The sequence below is a fragment of the Nerophis ophidion genome, linkage group LG02 (genome assembly GCF_033978795.1).
Source record: "Nerophis ophidion isolate RoL-2023_Sa linkage group LG02, RoL_Noph_v1.0, whole genome shotgun sequence".
Taxonomy (NCBI): domain Eukaryota; kingdom Metazoa; phylum Chordata; class Actinopteri; order Syngnathiformes; family Syngnathidae; genus Nerophis; species Nerophis ophidion.
Genome location: NC_084612.1, coordinates 52,469,038 through 52,485,874, shown reverse-complemented (window position 1 = coordinate 52,485,874; position 16,837 = coordinate 52,469,038). Strand labels below are relative to the sequence as shown.

The 16,837-nt window shown below is 43.0% G+C and overlaps 1 protein-coding gene and 1 long non-coding RNA gene across 6 annotated transcripts in view; one reads left to right on the top strand and one right to left on the bottom strand.

Moving 5' to 3' along the window:
- LOC133542286 (eukaryotic translation initiation factor 4 gamma 3-like) overlaps positions 1-16,837 on the top strand; it is a 163,324-nt gene that overhangs the window by 95,701 nt on the left and 50,786 nt on the right. For all 5 annotated transcript variants that reach the window (XM_061886308.1, XM_061886294.1, XM_061886301.1 and 2 more), the window contains exons 16-17: positions 15,528-15,647; positions 15,934-16,092. In XM_061886308.1, coding sequence (XP_061742292.1) covers positions 15,528-15,647; positions 15,934-16,092 — 279 coding nt within the window. The remainder of the gene's footprint in view (positions 1-15,527; positions 15,648-15,933; positions 16,093-16,837) is intronic.
- Positions 12,991-15,622, bottom strand: LOC133542310 (uncharacterized). The gene is made up of 2 exons (XR_009804120.1): positions 15,305-15,622; positions 12,991-13,813 (listed from the first exon to the last, which is right to left on the bottom strand). It is a non-coding gene; the product is annotated as an uncharacterized LOC133542310 (long non-coding RNA).

Here is a 16,837-nt window from a genome sequence, read left to right as displayed (position 1 = left end):
GGTTAACCGCGCCCTGGAGAGGATTGTCAAACAAAACCGATTCAAAAATGTGGGGGAGATCCACAAAGAGTGGACTGCAGCTGGAGTCAGTGCTTCAAGAACCACCACGCACCGACGTATGCAAGATATGGGCTTCAGCTGTCGCATTCCTTGTGTAAAGCCACTTTTGAATAAGAGACAACGTCAAAAGCATATCGCCTGGGCTCAAGACAAAAAGGACTGGACTGCTGCTGAGTGGTCCAAAGTTATGTATTCAGATGAAAGTACATTTTGTATCTCCTTTGGAAATCAAGGTCCCAGAGTCTGTAGAAAGACAGGAGAGGCACAGAATCCACGTTGCCTGAAGTCCAGTGTCAAATTTCCACAATCGGTAATGGTCTGGGGTGCCATGTCATCTGCTGGTGTTGGTCCACTGTGTTTCCTGAGGTCTAGGGTCAATGCAGCAGTCTACCAGGAAGTTTTAGAACACTTTATGCTGCCTGCCACGGACCAATTTTATGGAGGGGAAAATTTCATTTTCCAACATGACTTGGCACCTGCACACAGTGCCAAATCTACCAGTACCTAGTTTAAGGACCATGGTATCCCTGTTCTTGATTGGCCTGCAAACTCACCTGACCTTGACCCCGTAGAAAACCTATGGGGTATTGTGAAGCGGAAGATGCGAGATGCCAGACCCAACAATGCTGAAGAGCTAAAGGCCACTATTAAAGCAACCTGGGCTCCCATAACACCTGAGTGCAACAGACTGGTCGACTCCATGCCACGCCGTATTGCTGCAGCAATTCAGGCAAAAGGAGCTGCAACTAACTATTGATTGCCGTACATGCTGAAACTTTCCATGTTCATGCTTTTCAGTTGGTCCACATTCCTAAAAAATATTTTTGGGTACTAGTCGTAACTAACATTCAAATTTTCTGAGATACTGAATTTGGGATTTTCAGTAATTGTCAGTACTAATCATCAAAATTTAAAGAAATAAACATTTCAAATATATCACTATGTGTGTAATGAATTGATATAATATGTAAGTTTCACGTTCTGAATATAATTACTGAAATAAATCAACGTTTTCATGATGTTCTAATAATATGAACAGCACCTGTGTGTGTGTGTATATATATGTGTGTGTGTGTATATGTGTATTTATATGATTGTATGTATGTGTGTGTATATATATATATATATATATATATGTGTGTGTGTGTGTCTATATTTATGTACAGTATATATATAGGTGTGTGTATTATATATGTATATACAGTATATATATATATATATATATATATATATGTGTGTGTATGTGTATATACAGTTGTGATCAAATGTATTCAACCCCGACACAATTTTGGTGTTTTAGCAAGTTGGACATTTATTCCGTATTTTGTTTATAATCATATCAAATAAAGATGCATTAAATATACTAATGCAACTTGAATTACAGCATTATATTTAGTAACATACCAAACAGTGTCATTTCTCTTAATATCTCTGACAAAATTATGCAACCCCTTGAAGATCATAACTCTTAAGAACAGAATTTGAATAAGGTCTTTTCTATCAGGTGTTGAAAACACCTGTAAATGTGATTAGAACCATAACGTGCAACAATTAAACTGATTGAAAAAAACTGTGATGCTCAGCTTCTTGTAGATGGTCAATGGTGTATTTGCAACATAGTGAAGTCCAGGGATTGGTCAAAGAAGTAAAGAGAAGAGGTAATTTATCTTCATAAGAAAGGATTTGGATATAAGAAAATAGCCAATACATTACACATTCCAAGTGACACAGTTGGGAGCATAATTCGCAAGGTTAAAGCTAAAGGCACAGTGGAAACGCTACCTGGGCGTGGTATAAAGAGGATGCTGTGTGCAACTGCTGTCCGGTATTTGAAGCGTACAGTGGTGAAAAACTTCCGGGTAACAGCTGAGGAACTACAACAGGACAGTGCAGAGGGGGGAACGCAGGTTTCGTCCCAGACAATAAGGCGCGCACTACGAGATGAAGGCCTCCATGCCAGAACTCCCAGGCGCACCCCACTTCTGACTACCAGGCACAAGAAAAGTAGACTCCAGTATGCCAAAAATCATCCTGGACAAAGCCCAAAGGTTTTGGGAAACTGTTCTATGGAGTGATGAGACAAAACTGGAACTCTTTGGGCCTATGAATCAACGGTATGTGTGGAGGAGAACAAATGAAGCTTACAAAGAGAATAACACCTTGCCTACTGTTAAGCATGGTGGGGGGTCAATCATGCTCTGGAGCTGTTTCCCTGCCTCAGGTACCGGGAATCTCCAGTGCGTTCAAGGCATTATGAATTCTATTTCCTACCAGGATATATTAGCTGCAAATGTCATGAAGTCAGTGCCGAACCTGAGGCTTGGGAGACGTTGGACCTTCCAACAGGACAACGATCCCAAACATATCTCCAAATCAACATCAGAGTGGTTGCAGAAGAAGGGCTTGAAGACTCTGGAGTGGCCCTCACAGTCGCCAGACCTAAATCCTATAGAAAACCTGTGGTGGGACTTGAAGAAGGCAGTTGCAGCACGCAAGCCCAAGAATATGAATGAACTGGAGCCCTTTGCCCAAGAGGAATAGGCTAAAATACCTGTAGATCGTTGCAAGAAGCTTGTGTCCGGTTATGTATCACGTTTGAAGGATGTAATTACTGCCAAAGGGTGTTCTACTAAGTACTAAAGATGCATGTAACTAGGGGGTTGAATAATTTTGTCAATGAGATATAAAGAAAAATGTCCTTTTTTGATATTTTGTCAAATACAGTGATACAATTTAAGTTGCATTTGTCTATTTGACACATCTTTATTTGATATGACTATAAACAAAATACGGAATAAAAATGTCCATGTGGCCTTTTGCCAGATGGGGTGCCTGGTGGGTGGTGGGCGGTGGGGCCTGGACGTGCATGATGGGTTCCGGGGGTAGGTGGTGCTGGACACTGTTGGTGACCAGGCCTCTTGTTTGTATGTATATACGGTATATGCAAATATGAGTATGTATTTGTGTATGTACATATGTATGTGTATTTGTGTGTATGTATGTATATATATTTGTATACATGTGTGGGTGTGGGTATATATGTATGTATATATGTGTATATATGTAAATGTATGTATATGTGTATGTGGGCGTATATGCATGCATATGTATATGTGTGTATGTATAGATGGGTATAAATGTGTACATGTGTATTGGCCCTGTGATGAGGTGGCGACTTGTCCAGGGTGTACACAGCCTTCCGCCCGATTGTAACTGAGATAGGTGCCAGCAGCCCCCGTGACCCCAAAAGGGAATAAGTGGTAGAAAATGGATGGATGGATGGATGTACATGTGTATATATGTTTATATGTAGATATATATCGATGTATATTTTTGTGTATTTGTGTATATGAATGTGTGTGTGTATGTAGGTATGTCTGTGTATATGTAGATATATATCGATGTATATATATGTGTATGTGTGTATATTTTTGTGTGTGTGTATGTAAGTATGTCTGTGTATATATCGATTTATATGTATGTGTCGATTTATATGTATGTATATACAATAAATGTGTGTGTGTAGGTATACATGTGTGTATACATATATGTATATGTGTAAGTTTATGTGTATATATGTATGTATGTGAATGTGTATATATGTGTGTGTATGTATGTATACGTATGTATATGTACAAACCCCGTTTCCATATCAGTTGGGAAATTGTGTTAGATGTAAATATAAACAGAATACAATGATTTGCAAATCATTTTCAACCCATATTCAGTTGAAAATGCTAAAAAGACAACATATTTGATGTTCAAACCGATAAACATTTTTTTTTTTTGCAAATAATCATTAACTTTAGAAATTGATGCCAGCAACGCGTGACAAAGAAGTTGGGAAAGGTGGCAATAAATACTGATAAAGTTGAGGAAGGCTCATCAAACACTTATTTTGAACATCCCACAGGTGTGCAGGCTAATTGGGAACAGGTGGGTGCCATGATTGGGTATAAAAACAGCTTCCATGAAATGCTAAGTAATTCACAAACAAAGATGGGGCGAGGGTCACCAATTTGTAAGCAAATTGTCGAACAGTTTTAGAACAACATTTCTCAACGAGCTATTGCAAGGAATTTAGGGATTTTACCACCTACGGTCCGTAAAATCATCAAAAGGTTCAGAGAATTTGGAGAAATCACTGCACGTAGGCGATGATATTACGGACCTTTGATCCCTCAGGCTGTACTGCATCAAAAACCGACATTAGTGTGTAAAGAATATCACCACATGGGCTCAGGAACACTTCATAAAACCACTGTCATTAATTACAGTTGGTCGCCACATCTGTAAGTGCAAGGTAAAACTCTACTATGTAAAGCAAAGCCCTTTTATCAACAACACCCAGAAATGCCGCTGGCTTTGCTGGGCGCGAGCTTATCTAAGATGGACTGATGTAAAGTGGAAAGTGTTCTGTGGTCTGACGAGTCCACATTTCAAATTATATTCGGAAACTGTGGACGTGGTGTCCTCCGGAACAAAGAGGAAAATAACCATCCGGATTGTTATACGCGCAAAGTTCAAAAGCCAGCATCTGTGATGGTATGGGGGTACATTACTGCCCAAGTCATGTGTAACTTAAACATATGTGAAGGCACCATTAATGCTGAACCGTCCATCCAGGTTTTGGAGCAACATATGTTGTCATCCAAGCAACATTATCATGGACGCCCCTGCTTATTTCAGCAAAACAATGCCAAGCCACGTGTTACAACAGCGTGGCTTCGAAGTAAAAGTGCGGGTACTTTCCTGGCCCGCCTGCAGTCCAGACCTGTCACCCATCGAAAATGTGTGCCGCATTATGAAGCGTAAAATGCGACAGTGGAGACCCCGGACTGTTCAACGACTGAAGCTCTACATAAAACAAGAATGGGAAAGAATTCCACTTTCAAAGCTTCAACAATTAGTTTCCTCAGTTCCCAAATGTATATTGAGTGTTGTTAAAAGAAAAGGTGATGTAACACAGTGGTGAACATGCCCTTTCCCAACTACTTTGGCACGTGATGCAGCCATGAAATTCTTATTTGCACAAAAAAAAAGTTTATGAGTTTGAACATCAAATATCTTGTCTTTGTAGTGCATTCAATTGAATATGGGTTGAAAAGGATTTGCAAATCATTGTATTCTGTTTATATTTACATTTAACACAATTTCCCAACTCATATGGAAAAGGGTTTGTACATATATGTGTATGTATGTATGTATGTGTATATATATATATATATATATATATATATGTGTGTGTGTATATATTTATGTATATATGTATGTTTATGTGTGTGTATGTGTGTATATATATGTCAATGTGTATGTATGTGTCGGATTGGTGGTGGGTGTACTGCGCGCTGGGTTGCGGGTCGTTTTCTCCCCTGGGCGTGGTCGGCGATCCATTGGGGTGATTGGTCGTCCGAGGTGGGTGAGTTGGGGTCAATGTGTTGGCGGCCTCAGTGGTAGCTGGGTGTGTGCGTTATTTTGGTTCACGGCGTCTGACTTTTTTTTTTTTTTTGTCTCTGCGCCGGCGACCGCGGGTGTTTGTACTGCAAGCTGGCGGTAGTGGTGATGGTTGCTGTGGTGCTACTAGCGGTTGGCATTGCTGTGTTGGGTTGGAGTGGTTGGGGTACTGTGATTGGTGTCCGTGCGGTTGTGGGTGATGGCTGGCGTTGGCTTGCCGGCTGGTTTGAATACTGACGTGCGGACGGGATGCATTGGCTTCTCCCCCCATTGAGGGGCCCCATTGAGGGGCTGCGTCCCCTGGCCGGGACTCGTATGGGCACGTTGCGATGTGGATCGCCGTGATGCAGTATTTGCATTGGGCATGGGGGCTCTGCAGTTTTTCTGCATTCGGTTGCCTGTATGAACTCTGCAGGGTTGGGTTGGAGTGGGCGGGTGTTGGCTTTGTTTGGCAGGGGGTGGACTCGCATTGTGTCCTCGCATGGTGTCCTCTTAAGTGGTCTGGTTTAGGTCACGGACCGTGGGCGAGGGCGGTGGCCTCCTGGCCGTAGTTCCTGGTTGTCGCCTGCATGGACTGGGGGGCGGGGGTATGTCTGGGCCCTCTACTCATCCTACTTATAGCACACACACTCACACATATATAAGACTTTGGGGGATTTGTCCTGCAGGGAGGCATGGTATGGGGGACGAGGATGCCTCCTATGGGACTCCAGTCCTCCTGTCTTGTCCCCGGCTCGTCCATCTGTCAATCTTAGCTGCATTATATACACTTAGGATTTGGGGGGCTCTGCTTGGTTGGGACCCACCATGACCTTGATGTCCCCCACTTTTAATCACATTATTAGTTCCCACAAGCATACACATCTCACTTACGCTACAGTATACACATCAATAGGGACTGGAGGTCGGCTGTAACTGCTGGCCTCCTAATTTTAACTACACAGTAGACACTCTGGGGGCCCTGTACACATGCATGAGGTGGTTGGGGTTTGGGAATACGGCGCACCCCTCATTGCCTCCTCCGTTGGCGCGAGTTCCGGGGGCAAAGACCTCGCTGAATGTGAGGGGATTTTATTATTATTATTATTATTTTAATTTTCATTTTATTTTATTTGAAAGAAAAAATAATAGTACAATATAGTATTAATTTGTGTTGGGTGTCGCGCGGGTCTCGCTTCCTGTTGAGTGGGGTCCGTGCCTGTGTGGCACGTCCTTGCGCTGTGGGGTCTGTGTTGGTGACTTGATGCGGTGGCAGCGCGGCCCCTTTGTCTGGTCTGGATGCTGTGTCTCGGTTGTTTGGGCGGTGGTGTGTTAGGGTTTGGGTTGAGGTGGTGGGGTCTATTGGTGGGAGAGGTGTTGATGTCTCTTGTGTGCATGTTGGCGTTTGGGCTGACTGGCGGGCTGGCACGGGCTGCTCTCAATGATCCTGTTGGCATGTGGTTGCCGGTTGCAGTTTGTTTTGTTTTTTTCTCGATCACTTTGATTTGATGGGGTGGTGCTGGCTGTCTGGGGCTATTGCAGCTGATGTTTCTGATGCCGTTTGTTTGTGGTGTGTGCGCCCGTGGCTGCTGGGTCCGGTGCAGGGGGGTGGCTGATGTTGTGACTGGTGGTAGCGGGCACTCGTGGTGGTTGTCGGGGCTGAAGGACTTGTGGGCTTCATGCTGGTTTCTTGTCGTGTTGGTTGGCTTGTCGGGTGTAGGCCTGGGGTGCCCTTGCGCCCTGCCGCGCTGCCCTTGCGCGCCCGGTTTCGCACCGTTGTCTGGGGCGGGCTTGTCGGGGGTTGTCCTTGGGTGGCGTGGGTACGCGGCCGGACCTGTGGGGCTTGGGGGTTCGGCTAGTTCTCAGTGGGCAGTGGATGCTGGGACTTCATTGCTGTCCCTCAAACCTGTGTATGGATTTGTTGTCGTATACGTGTGTGTGTGTGTGTGGATGGATGGATGTAAATGTGTGTATGTACGTATATGTGTGTGCATGTATGGTTACAGGTATGTGTGTATTCATAGATGTGTATATGAATGCGTGTATGTGCATGTGTGGGTATGTATACATTTATGTGTATGTGTATATGTATGTATGTATATATTTATGTGTATGTTGTATGTACGTATACATGTGTATGTATATGTGCATATATATGTGTATATATATGTATATGTGGGTATGTATATATATATATATATATATAATATTTATGTATGTATGTATATGGGTATATGCGTGTGTGTGTATGTATATATACAGATGTATATAGATGTATATATATATGTATGTGTATGTATATATATATGTGTGTTTATATATATATATATAAACACACATATATATATATATATATATATATATATATATATATATATATATATATATATATATATATATATATATATATATATATATATATATATATATATATATATATATATATATATATATATGTATGTATGTATGTATGTATGTATGTGTATCTATATTTCTGGGGATACGCTCTGGACCTGCTGGTCAATCAGGGTCGGCGCCTCAGGCGACTGCATCCGGGCTGCACGTCTGGAGCTCCTGGGTCCCACCGTCCATCCCTTCCGGGTGCCCGTCTTGGTTGGGGCAGGCTGGGTCTAGTCCCCTCTTCCATTGTGGTAGCTTGGTGCTGCAGGGTATTCCGAGTTGCCGCGAGACGGCCAGCTGCTGGGGTAGTGATGTTGTGTGTCAGCATGTCTTTGATCCTATTTTAAATCTTTTTTTTTTTGTGTGTGTTTATGTATGTATATATGAACAGTATGTGTAGGTATATATGTGTATGTGTGCATGTATGTACTGTATATATATATGTGTGTATGTATATATATATATATATATGTTTGTATTAGGGCTGTGGATCTTTGGGTTTCCCACAATTCGATTCAATATAGATTCTTGGGGTCACGATTCGATAATATATCGATTTTTTTTTTTGATTCGGTTCGATTCAAAAATGATATTTTTCCCATTCAAAACGATTCTGTATTCATTCAATACATAGGATTTCAGCAGGATCCACCCCAGTCTGCTGACATGCAAGCAGAGTAGTAGATTTTTTTTTAAAAGCTTTTATAATTGTAAAGAACAATGTTTTATCAATTGATTGCAATATTGTAAATTTTTTTTAACTATTAAACGAACTAAAAATATGACTTGTTTTATCTTTGTGAAAATATTGGACAGTGTGTTGTCAAGCTTATGAGATGCGATGCAAGTGTAAGCCACCATGACACTGTTGTTCTTTTTTTTTATTTTTATAAATGTCTAATGATAATGTCAATGAGGGATTTTTAATCACTGCTATGCTGAAATTATAACTAATATTGATACTGTTGTTGATAATATTCATTTTAGTTTCACTACTTTTGGTTTGTTCTGTGTCGTGTTTGTGTCTTCTCAATTGCTCTGTTTATTGCAGTTCTGAGTGTTGCTGGGTCAGCTTTGGTTTTGGAATTGGATTGCATTGTTATGGAATTGCTGTGTAGTCGTTTGTTGGATGGATTAAAAAAAACATTTTAAAAAAACGATTTAAAAAAAATGAGAATCGATTTTGAATCGCACAACGTATTCGATTTGATTCTTTATTCTGTGAAAATTACAGACCTCTGTCATCATTTTAAGTGGGAGAACTTGCACAATCGATGGCTGACTAAATACTTTTTTGCCCCACTGTACATAAGTACCTACGCTCCCACATACATGCACAAATACAGTACATACCTACATACTCCAAGTGCGTCCATCTACACGCACATTCACGGTACGAACATACACATACTGTACATATCCATCCATCTTCTTCCGCTTATCCGAGGTCGGGTCACAGGGGCAGCAGCCTAAGCAGGGAAGCCCAGACTTCCCTCTCCCCAGCCACTTCGTCTAGCTCTTCCCGGGGAATCACGAGGCGTTCCCAGGCCAGCCAGGAGACATAGGCTTCCCAACTTGTCCTGGGTCTTCCCCGTGGCCTCCTACCGGTTGGATGTGCCCTAAAAACCTCCCTAGGGAGGCGTTCGGGTGGCATCCTGACCAGATGCCCGAACCACCTCATTTGGTTCCTCTCGATGTGGAGGAGCAGCGGCTTTACTTTGAGCGCCTCCCGGATGGCAGAGCTTCTCACCCTATCTCTAAGGGAGAGCCCCGCCACACGGCGGAGGAAACTCATTTCGGCCGCTTGTACCCGTGATCTTATCCTTTCGGTCATGACCCAAAGCTCATGACCATAGGTGAGGGTGGGAACGTAGATCGACCGGTAAATCGAGAGCTTTGCCTTCCGGCTCAGCTCCTTTTTCACCACAACAGATCGGTACAATGTCCGCATTACTGAAGACGCAGCACCGATCCGCCTGTCGATCTCACGATCCACTCTTCCCCTACTCGTGAACAAGACTCCTAGGTACTTGAACTCCTCCACTTGGTGCAGGGTCTCCTCCCCAACCCGGAGTTGGCACTCCACCCTTTTCCGGGCGAGAACCATGGACTCGGACATGGAGGTGCTGATTCTCATTCTCGTCGCTTCACACTTGGCTGCGAACCGATCCAGTGAGAGCTGAAGATCCCGGCCAGATGAAGCCATCAGGACCACATCATCTGCAAAAAGCAGAGACCTAATCCCACGGCCACCAAACCGGAACCCCTCAACGCCTTGACTGCGCCTAGAAATTCTGGCCATAAAAGTTATGAACAGAATCGGTGACAAAGGGCAGCCTTGGCGGAGTCCAACCCTCACTGGAAATGTGTCCGACTTACTGCCGGCAATGCGGACCAAGCTCTGACACTGATCATACAGGGAGCGGACCGCCACAATAAGACCGTCCGGTACCCCGTACTGTGAGCACTCCCCACAGGACATCCCGAGGGACACGGTCAAATGCCTTCTCCAAGTCCACAAAGCACATGTAGACTGGTTGGGCAAACTCCCATGCACCCTCAAGGACCCTGCAGAGAGTCTAGAGCTGGTCCACAGTTCCACGACCAGGACGAAAACCACACTGTTCCTCCTGAATCCGAGGTTCGACTGTCCGGCGTTGCCTCCTCTCCAGTACACCTGAATAAACCTTACCGGGAAGGCTGAGGAGTGTGATCCCACGATAGTTGGAAGACACCCTCCGGCCCCCCTTCTTAAAGAGAGTGACCACCAATCCAGAGGTACCGCCCCCGATGTCCACACGATGCTGCAGAGTCTTGTCAACCAAGACAGCCCCACAGCATCCAGAGCCTTAAGGAACTCCGGGTGGATATCATCCACTCCGGGGCCTTGCCACCGAGGAGCTTTTTAACTACCTCGGCAACCTCAGCCCAAAGAAATAGGAGAGCCCACCACAGATTCCCCAGGCACTGGGACTCCTTCTTCAACTTGACGGCATTCCTCACCGCTGGTGTCCACCAACGGGTTTTAGGATTACCGCCCCGACAGGCACCAACTACCTTGCGGCCACAGCTCCAATCAGCCGCCTCGACAATAGAGGTGCGGAACATGGTCTACTCGAACTCGATGTCCAGCGCCTCCCTCGTGACATGTTCAAAGTTCTTCCGGAGGTGGGAATTGAAACTTTCTCTGACAGGAGACTCTGCCAGACGTTCCCAGCAAACCCTCACAATGCGTTTGAGCCTGCCAGGTCTGTCCGGCATCCTCCCCCACCATCGCAGCCAACTCACCACCAGGTGGTGATCGGTAAAAGCTCCACCCCTCTTTTCACCCGAGTGTCCAAAACATAAGGCCGCAAATCCGATGACACAACTACAAAGTCGATCATGGAACTGCGGCCTAGGGTGTCCTGGTGCCAAGTACACATATGGACACCCTTATATTTGAACATTGTGTTTGTTATGGACAAACTGTGACGAGCACAAAAGTCCAATAACAAGACACCACTGGGGTTCAGATCCGGGCGGCCATTCTTCCCAATCACGCCTCTCCAGGTTTCACTGTCGTTGCCAGCATGAGCGTTGAAGTCCCCCAGCAGAACAAGGGAATCACCCGAGGGAGCACTCTCCAGTACTCCCTCGAGTGTACCCAAAAAGGGTGGGTACTCTGAACTGCTGTTTGGTGCGTAAGCACAAACAACAGTCAAGACCTGTCCCCCCACCCGAAGGCGGAGGGAGGCTACCCTTTCGTCCACTGGGTTGAACTCCAACGTACAGGCTTTGAGCTGGGGGGCAACAGGAATTGCCACCCCAGCCCGTCGCCTCTCACTGCCGGCAACGCCAGAGTGGAAGAGAGTCCAGCCCCTCTTGAGAGAAGTGGTTCCAGAGCCCTTGCTGTGCATCGAAGTGAGTCCGACTACATCCAGCCGGAATTTCTCTACTTCACGCACTAGCTCAGGCTCCTAGCCCCCGCAGTGAGGTGACGTTCCACGTCCCAAGAGCTAGCTTCTGTAGCTGAGGATCGGACCGCCAAGTGCACTGCCTTTGGCTGCCGCCCAGCTCACATCGTACCCGACCTCTATGGCCCCTGCTATGGGTGGTGAGCCCATTGGAGGGTGTACATATACATTCACTGTACAAACATTCATATACACATTCTGTTCATATACAAGTACATATACATACATACACTCATGCACATAATCACGTTTCATCAAACATATATCAACGTTGTTGCCCTAGGGTAAACTGGGTAACAAAGCTTAATTCATTGTTAATATAACAATCTACAAGATTAATATAGGTTGCCTCTCTCTCTTCCCCTCCATCTTTCGGTATTCCTTTTTTTTTTTTGTAGTTATCATTATGTGTACGTATTGTTGCATTTGAACAACTGTATTGTTGATAATAGAGGTAAACTATTGGTATTGTTCATGATCAAAAGCGCTTTTTCTATTGGTATTTGTATTGCTCCAGTTGTAGTGTAAAAATGCTCATTGTCATTTCTATATTATTATTTATTTAACTAACTGCTTCTTTGCTATCATTTTTACGATCATATTTGTACATATCGTATGTGCTGGTGTTGTTCTGTTGTTGTTGTTGTTTTTGTTGTTATTGTTGTGTTTGCTGTTGTTGTTTTTGTCTCTGTCTAATCTCCCTCTTATCCCCACAATTTCCCCCTCTGTCTTCCTTTTTTTCTCTTTCTATCCCCTCCTGCTCCGGCCCGGCTGCACCAAATGATAATATAAATACAGTTAATAAAGTCAAATTCAAATAAGGCAACAAGAGAAGTATCCTACACTTCTCTTTTGTAAAGTAAATCTGAACAAGCGATTTGGGCATCTACATCAACTAAATGATTTGCCTGAGATGCTGGACAGGACAAAAAAAATAAATAAAAAATTTACTTTAAAAGTATTACGTAAGTATTATAATAAAGGCAACACATGATGTAAGTGTCAAATCTTTGTTGACAGAAATGTTATTCTACACATTGGAAATCATTAGTTAAATGGAGGCTTCTGACAGGATGAGATAAGTTCTGGAAATGACTGGCTCAGTATGATGTGTGTGTCCAAGTTAAAAGAAAGGGCAGGCTGTCTTTTTCTATTGGATTTATTACAATCTTTGCGAGCTGGTTAACATTCGCGGTGGTGTGGAATAACATGGCACACAAACAACTACCAGAAATGCAGCTAATATTACATACAGATAATGTGACATGCAAATATAAGTTAAATACACAGAGGACATAAGTAAAGGAAATTAAATGAGCTCAAATGTAGCTACAAACCAGGCATAATGATGCAATATGTACATACAACAAGCCTCATGGATTGACCAAATATGCCTGATTGGCTCTCCAGCAAATCAATGAAATCAACAAAGATCACCATAAAACATTTGGTTGACAGAATGAGACAATGGAGTAGCATTAAACTTGTCTTTCTGTGGTAGCATCGGAAAAAGTTGTACATGTAAACAAACTACGATGAGTTCAAGGATCGCTGAAATTAGTAGGACAAAACAGTGCTTGCCAAACCCTCTCATCAGTGAAACATGTATAACATAAACAGTGGGATTTCTTACAATTAGGAAGGTTTGTGTCATGTTTGTTCTATAGAAAATATAATAAAACAAAAACACTTTTTTTTTTCTTCATCTTTTTCCATTTTCACACAACTCTGAAAGAGGTCCAGGGAGCCACTAGGGCGGCGCTAAAGCGCCGCAGGTTGCTGACCGCCACTCTGGACCTACAACTAGACCTGGCTCCCGCCTGGCTTCCTGACATGGTGCTGAGTTTTGTCTTGGTTGCCACATTTTAGTGCAGGATAGCAGTGCTGCTCAAATCTCCAAGCATGCGTATTGATTTGTAAACAGCAGGACCTGACCTTCTCTACGCCTGGAGGCTCGCATCGCACTGCAAGAAAAAAACAAACTAGAGTTGAGACCAGCAATGTTGTACATTTCAGGCATGTGAAATGTATGCAAAAACATGGAAATTTGTGTTTTTATACAATAATTTTTGTGTCGATTTTTTAAAATGAATTTTCAATAAATATCTTGTTTACGTCAAACTATTACTTCAGCATCTCTTTTTGAATGAAATGCCAATAAAAATAGGATCTAACCCAATGTTTTAATCATTGGCCTCAGCTGCAGGTACTTTCCTCTTGCCTAAACGCCACAGGAGGGGGAGACCATCTCAGCACGGAAACAAGCTCAGTGGTTAGCTAACCGCCAGGCTTGCTTACTTCTTGTTGTCTCCATTTGCTCTCACAATGTTGACAACTTTGCTGCTAAACATATTTGGATGATTACAATCCCAACGGTCACCGACCTTTTCAAGCCTAAGATCCCTGGATTCAGCCAAAAAACAAAGCAAATTCTACCCTTACGTCAACCATACATAGTTATTTATTATATTTGTTTGGTAGTGTTTTTGGTTGTTATTATTGGCTGATGTCAACATTGAATTTTTTTCTTGTGTTTCTTGCTGTTTTCCCCAATTTTTGCGCGTGTTTATTTTGTAATGTGCCTAGGGCCAATGACAAAGAAGTCACGTTTTGGGGACCCCAGCTGTAAAAGCTAACTGTTTATGGCCACTGTAGTCTTATACTGTGTGATAAAGAAGGGATAAACTGGGAAGTCCTTTAGCTGTTGCCTTGTTTTAACTACATATTGTTTTAACCTCTATATAAATCAACACAAAATCCATACTTTGAAGCAATGTTCACGCACTCTAGTATTTGGCGTTAGCTTCCTGTCGCAGGCGAGCGATAATGCTCGTGGACTCATGGTTGAGGGAAGAGTTGTTTGATGTGGATGCTGGAAAATGTCCCATTTGTTGCAGCAGTCTTTCTTAATGCATTGTTGCAGCTCAATGATTTTTGTGCACGTCTTGCCATGCGCATTTACGAGACAAGCCAATTGCAGGAAATATAATCATGATTTCCTAACTTTTCTTTCGGGTTTTGCGTGGCAGCATTTTATGCTCATAGAAATGTTCCTTTTTTTTCCCCAACGTTCCTGTTTTTTTTCCCTCAAAGGGTGCTTACATCAGTAAGATTTGATTATTATTATGGAGGCAAGCTGCATCTTATAAGTTTCTATCCAAGATGAAGATCCAAAAACACAACCACTTTATTGCCTTTTTATCTTTCCGAAGTGGCACTGCTTGAATGTTCAACATGCCACTAAGGCTTTCTGTGTGGTTTTGACATTGCTTTATGTTTACCACATGCAGCTCACGCCTGTTGTGATTCAAATCACACTTAGCAAGTACCCCATCCTCACCCCTGTTCTAAACTGTGTGATGAAGACCAGTAGTGTCAGATCTTACAGAAAAAAAACTGAGAAAAGGTTAAAGCCATTAAACTAAATTTAAAAGAAAAGTGAAATTCACTCCTACCTCCACATTCCTTTCTTGTCTTCCACATGTGGTTCTGACTTGTTTCGCTGGACGGCCCGCTGAGCCGGACTCACATAACATACAGTCTGTACTGTGAAAAGACAGCAAGCAAGGAAGACAACCAGAAATATCGCATAGCTGTCATTTACCAAATGTTTGTCCTTTTTCTGACTGTGAGCTGAGTGGCACTGCTGTTAAGGATGTATTCTCTCATGTCGCACAGGTGAACCAAAACAAGCTGCCTTCTCGAGTGGTGGATCCCAGGGTGATTTCCAGGGGACCTGATTTTACACCTGCATTTGCAGACTTTGGCAGACACATGAGCAGCACACGAGGCACTATGGTGAGTTGCACGCGTACCCACGTTCAGCCTCAGGATGTCAGTCAGGGACCGATGTGTCAAGAAGGTTTGTAGTCAAACTTTAATCATGCCTGTAATCGTAGATGAGCAACATATCTGTCCTGACATTTATTTTGTAAAGTAGACGGCAGGTTCCTGATTTTTCATTTACCACAACTGCTGTAGTAGTAAAGCAAAGAAGAATTGTTCATGTAAACACCACGTCAGTGTTTTACATAGTGTGTGTATTATTGTATTATCAACACCCTGGTTGGTGTCGCACTCGCAGCTAATGACCATGGGCACACGGCGGCCTCCCCCCAGGAAGATCATCATGAACGTGTCGGTGAACGCCGACGTTCAGCTGAAAAGATCAGAGAATGCCTGGAAGCCAGGCGCAAAGCAGGATTGTGTGGCAGTGGAGGACCCTGAGATGCTGAAGACACAGGTAGTAAAAACAAAAGATAATATGAGCAAACTCAAGATAGTGAACAAATACCATTATCATGAATTAAATCACTCTTATGGAGTACAAACTGTGATTCATAACCGTAGTGGCACTGTGGAGTTTGGGGATGTATATTGAGAACTAGGGGTGTCCACAAAATTTCTTTTTTCAAATGAATAGCCTTTGTTATTTGTAACAATTCTTAATTGATTAAAAAAAATTCTAAATTGATTATATGTATATATATGTATGTGTATATGTGTATATATATATATATATGTATGTGTGTGTGTATATATATATATATATATGTGTGTGTGTGTGTGTATATATATATATATGCGTGTGTGTTTGTGTGCGCTTGCGTGCGTGTGTTACGGACAGTGTTGATTGAGGTGTGTTGAAGCAGCAAAAAAGGACATTATGTTAAATGAAGAGTTTCTGTCTCTGATAGTTGATGTAATAATGTAAGTGAATCATTAAGCCTACATGAACTCCATGGTGTTCAGGGATGAATAAATAAATGATAAAAGGGTTGTACTTGTATAGCGCTTTTCTACCTTCAAGGTACTCAAAGCGCTTTGACACTATTTCCACATTTACCCATTCACACACACATTCACACACTGATGGCGGGAACTGCCATGCAAGGCGCTAACCAGCACCCTTTAGGAGCAAGGGTGAAGTGTCTTGCTCAGGACACAGCAGACGTGACAAGGTTGAAACTAGGTGGGGATTGAACCAG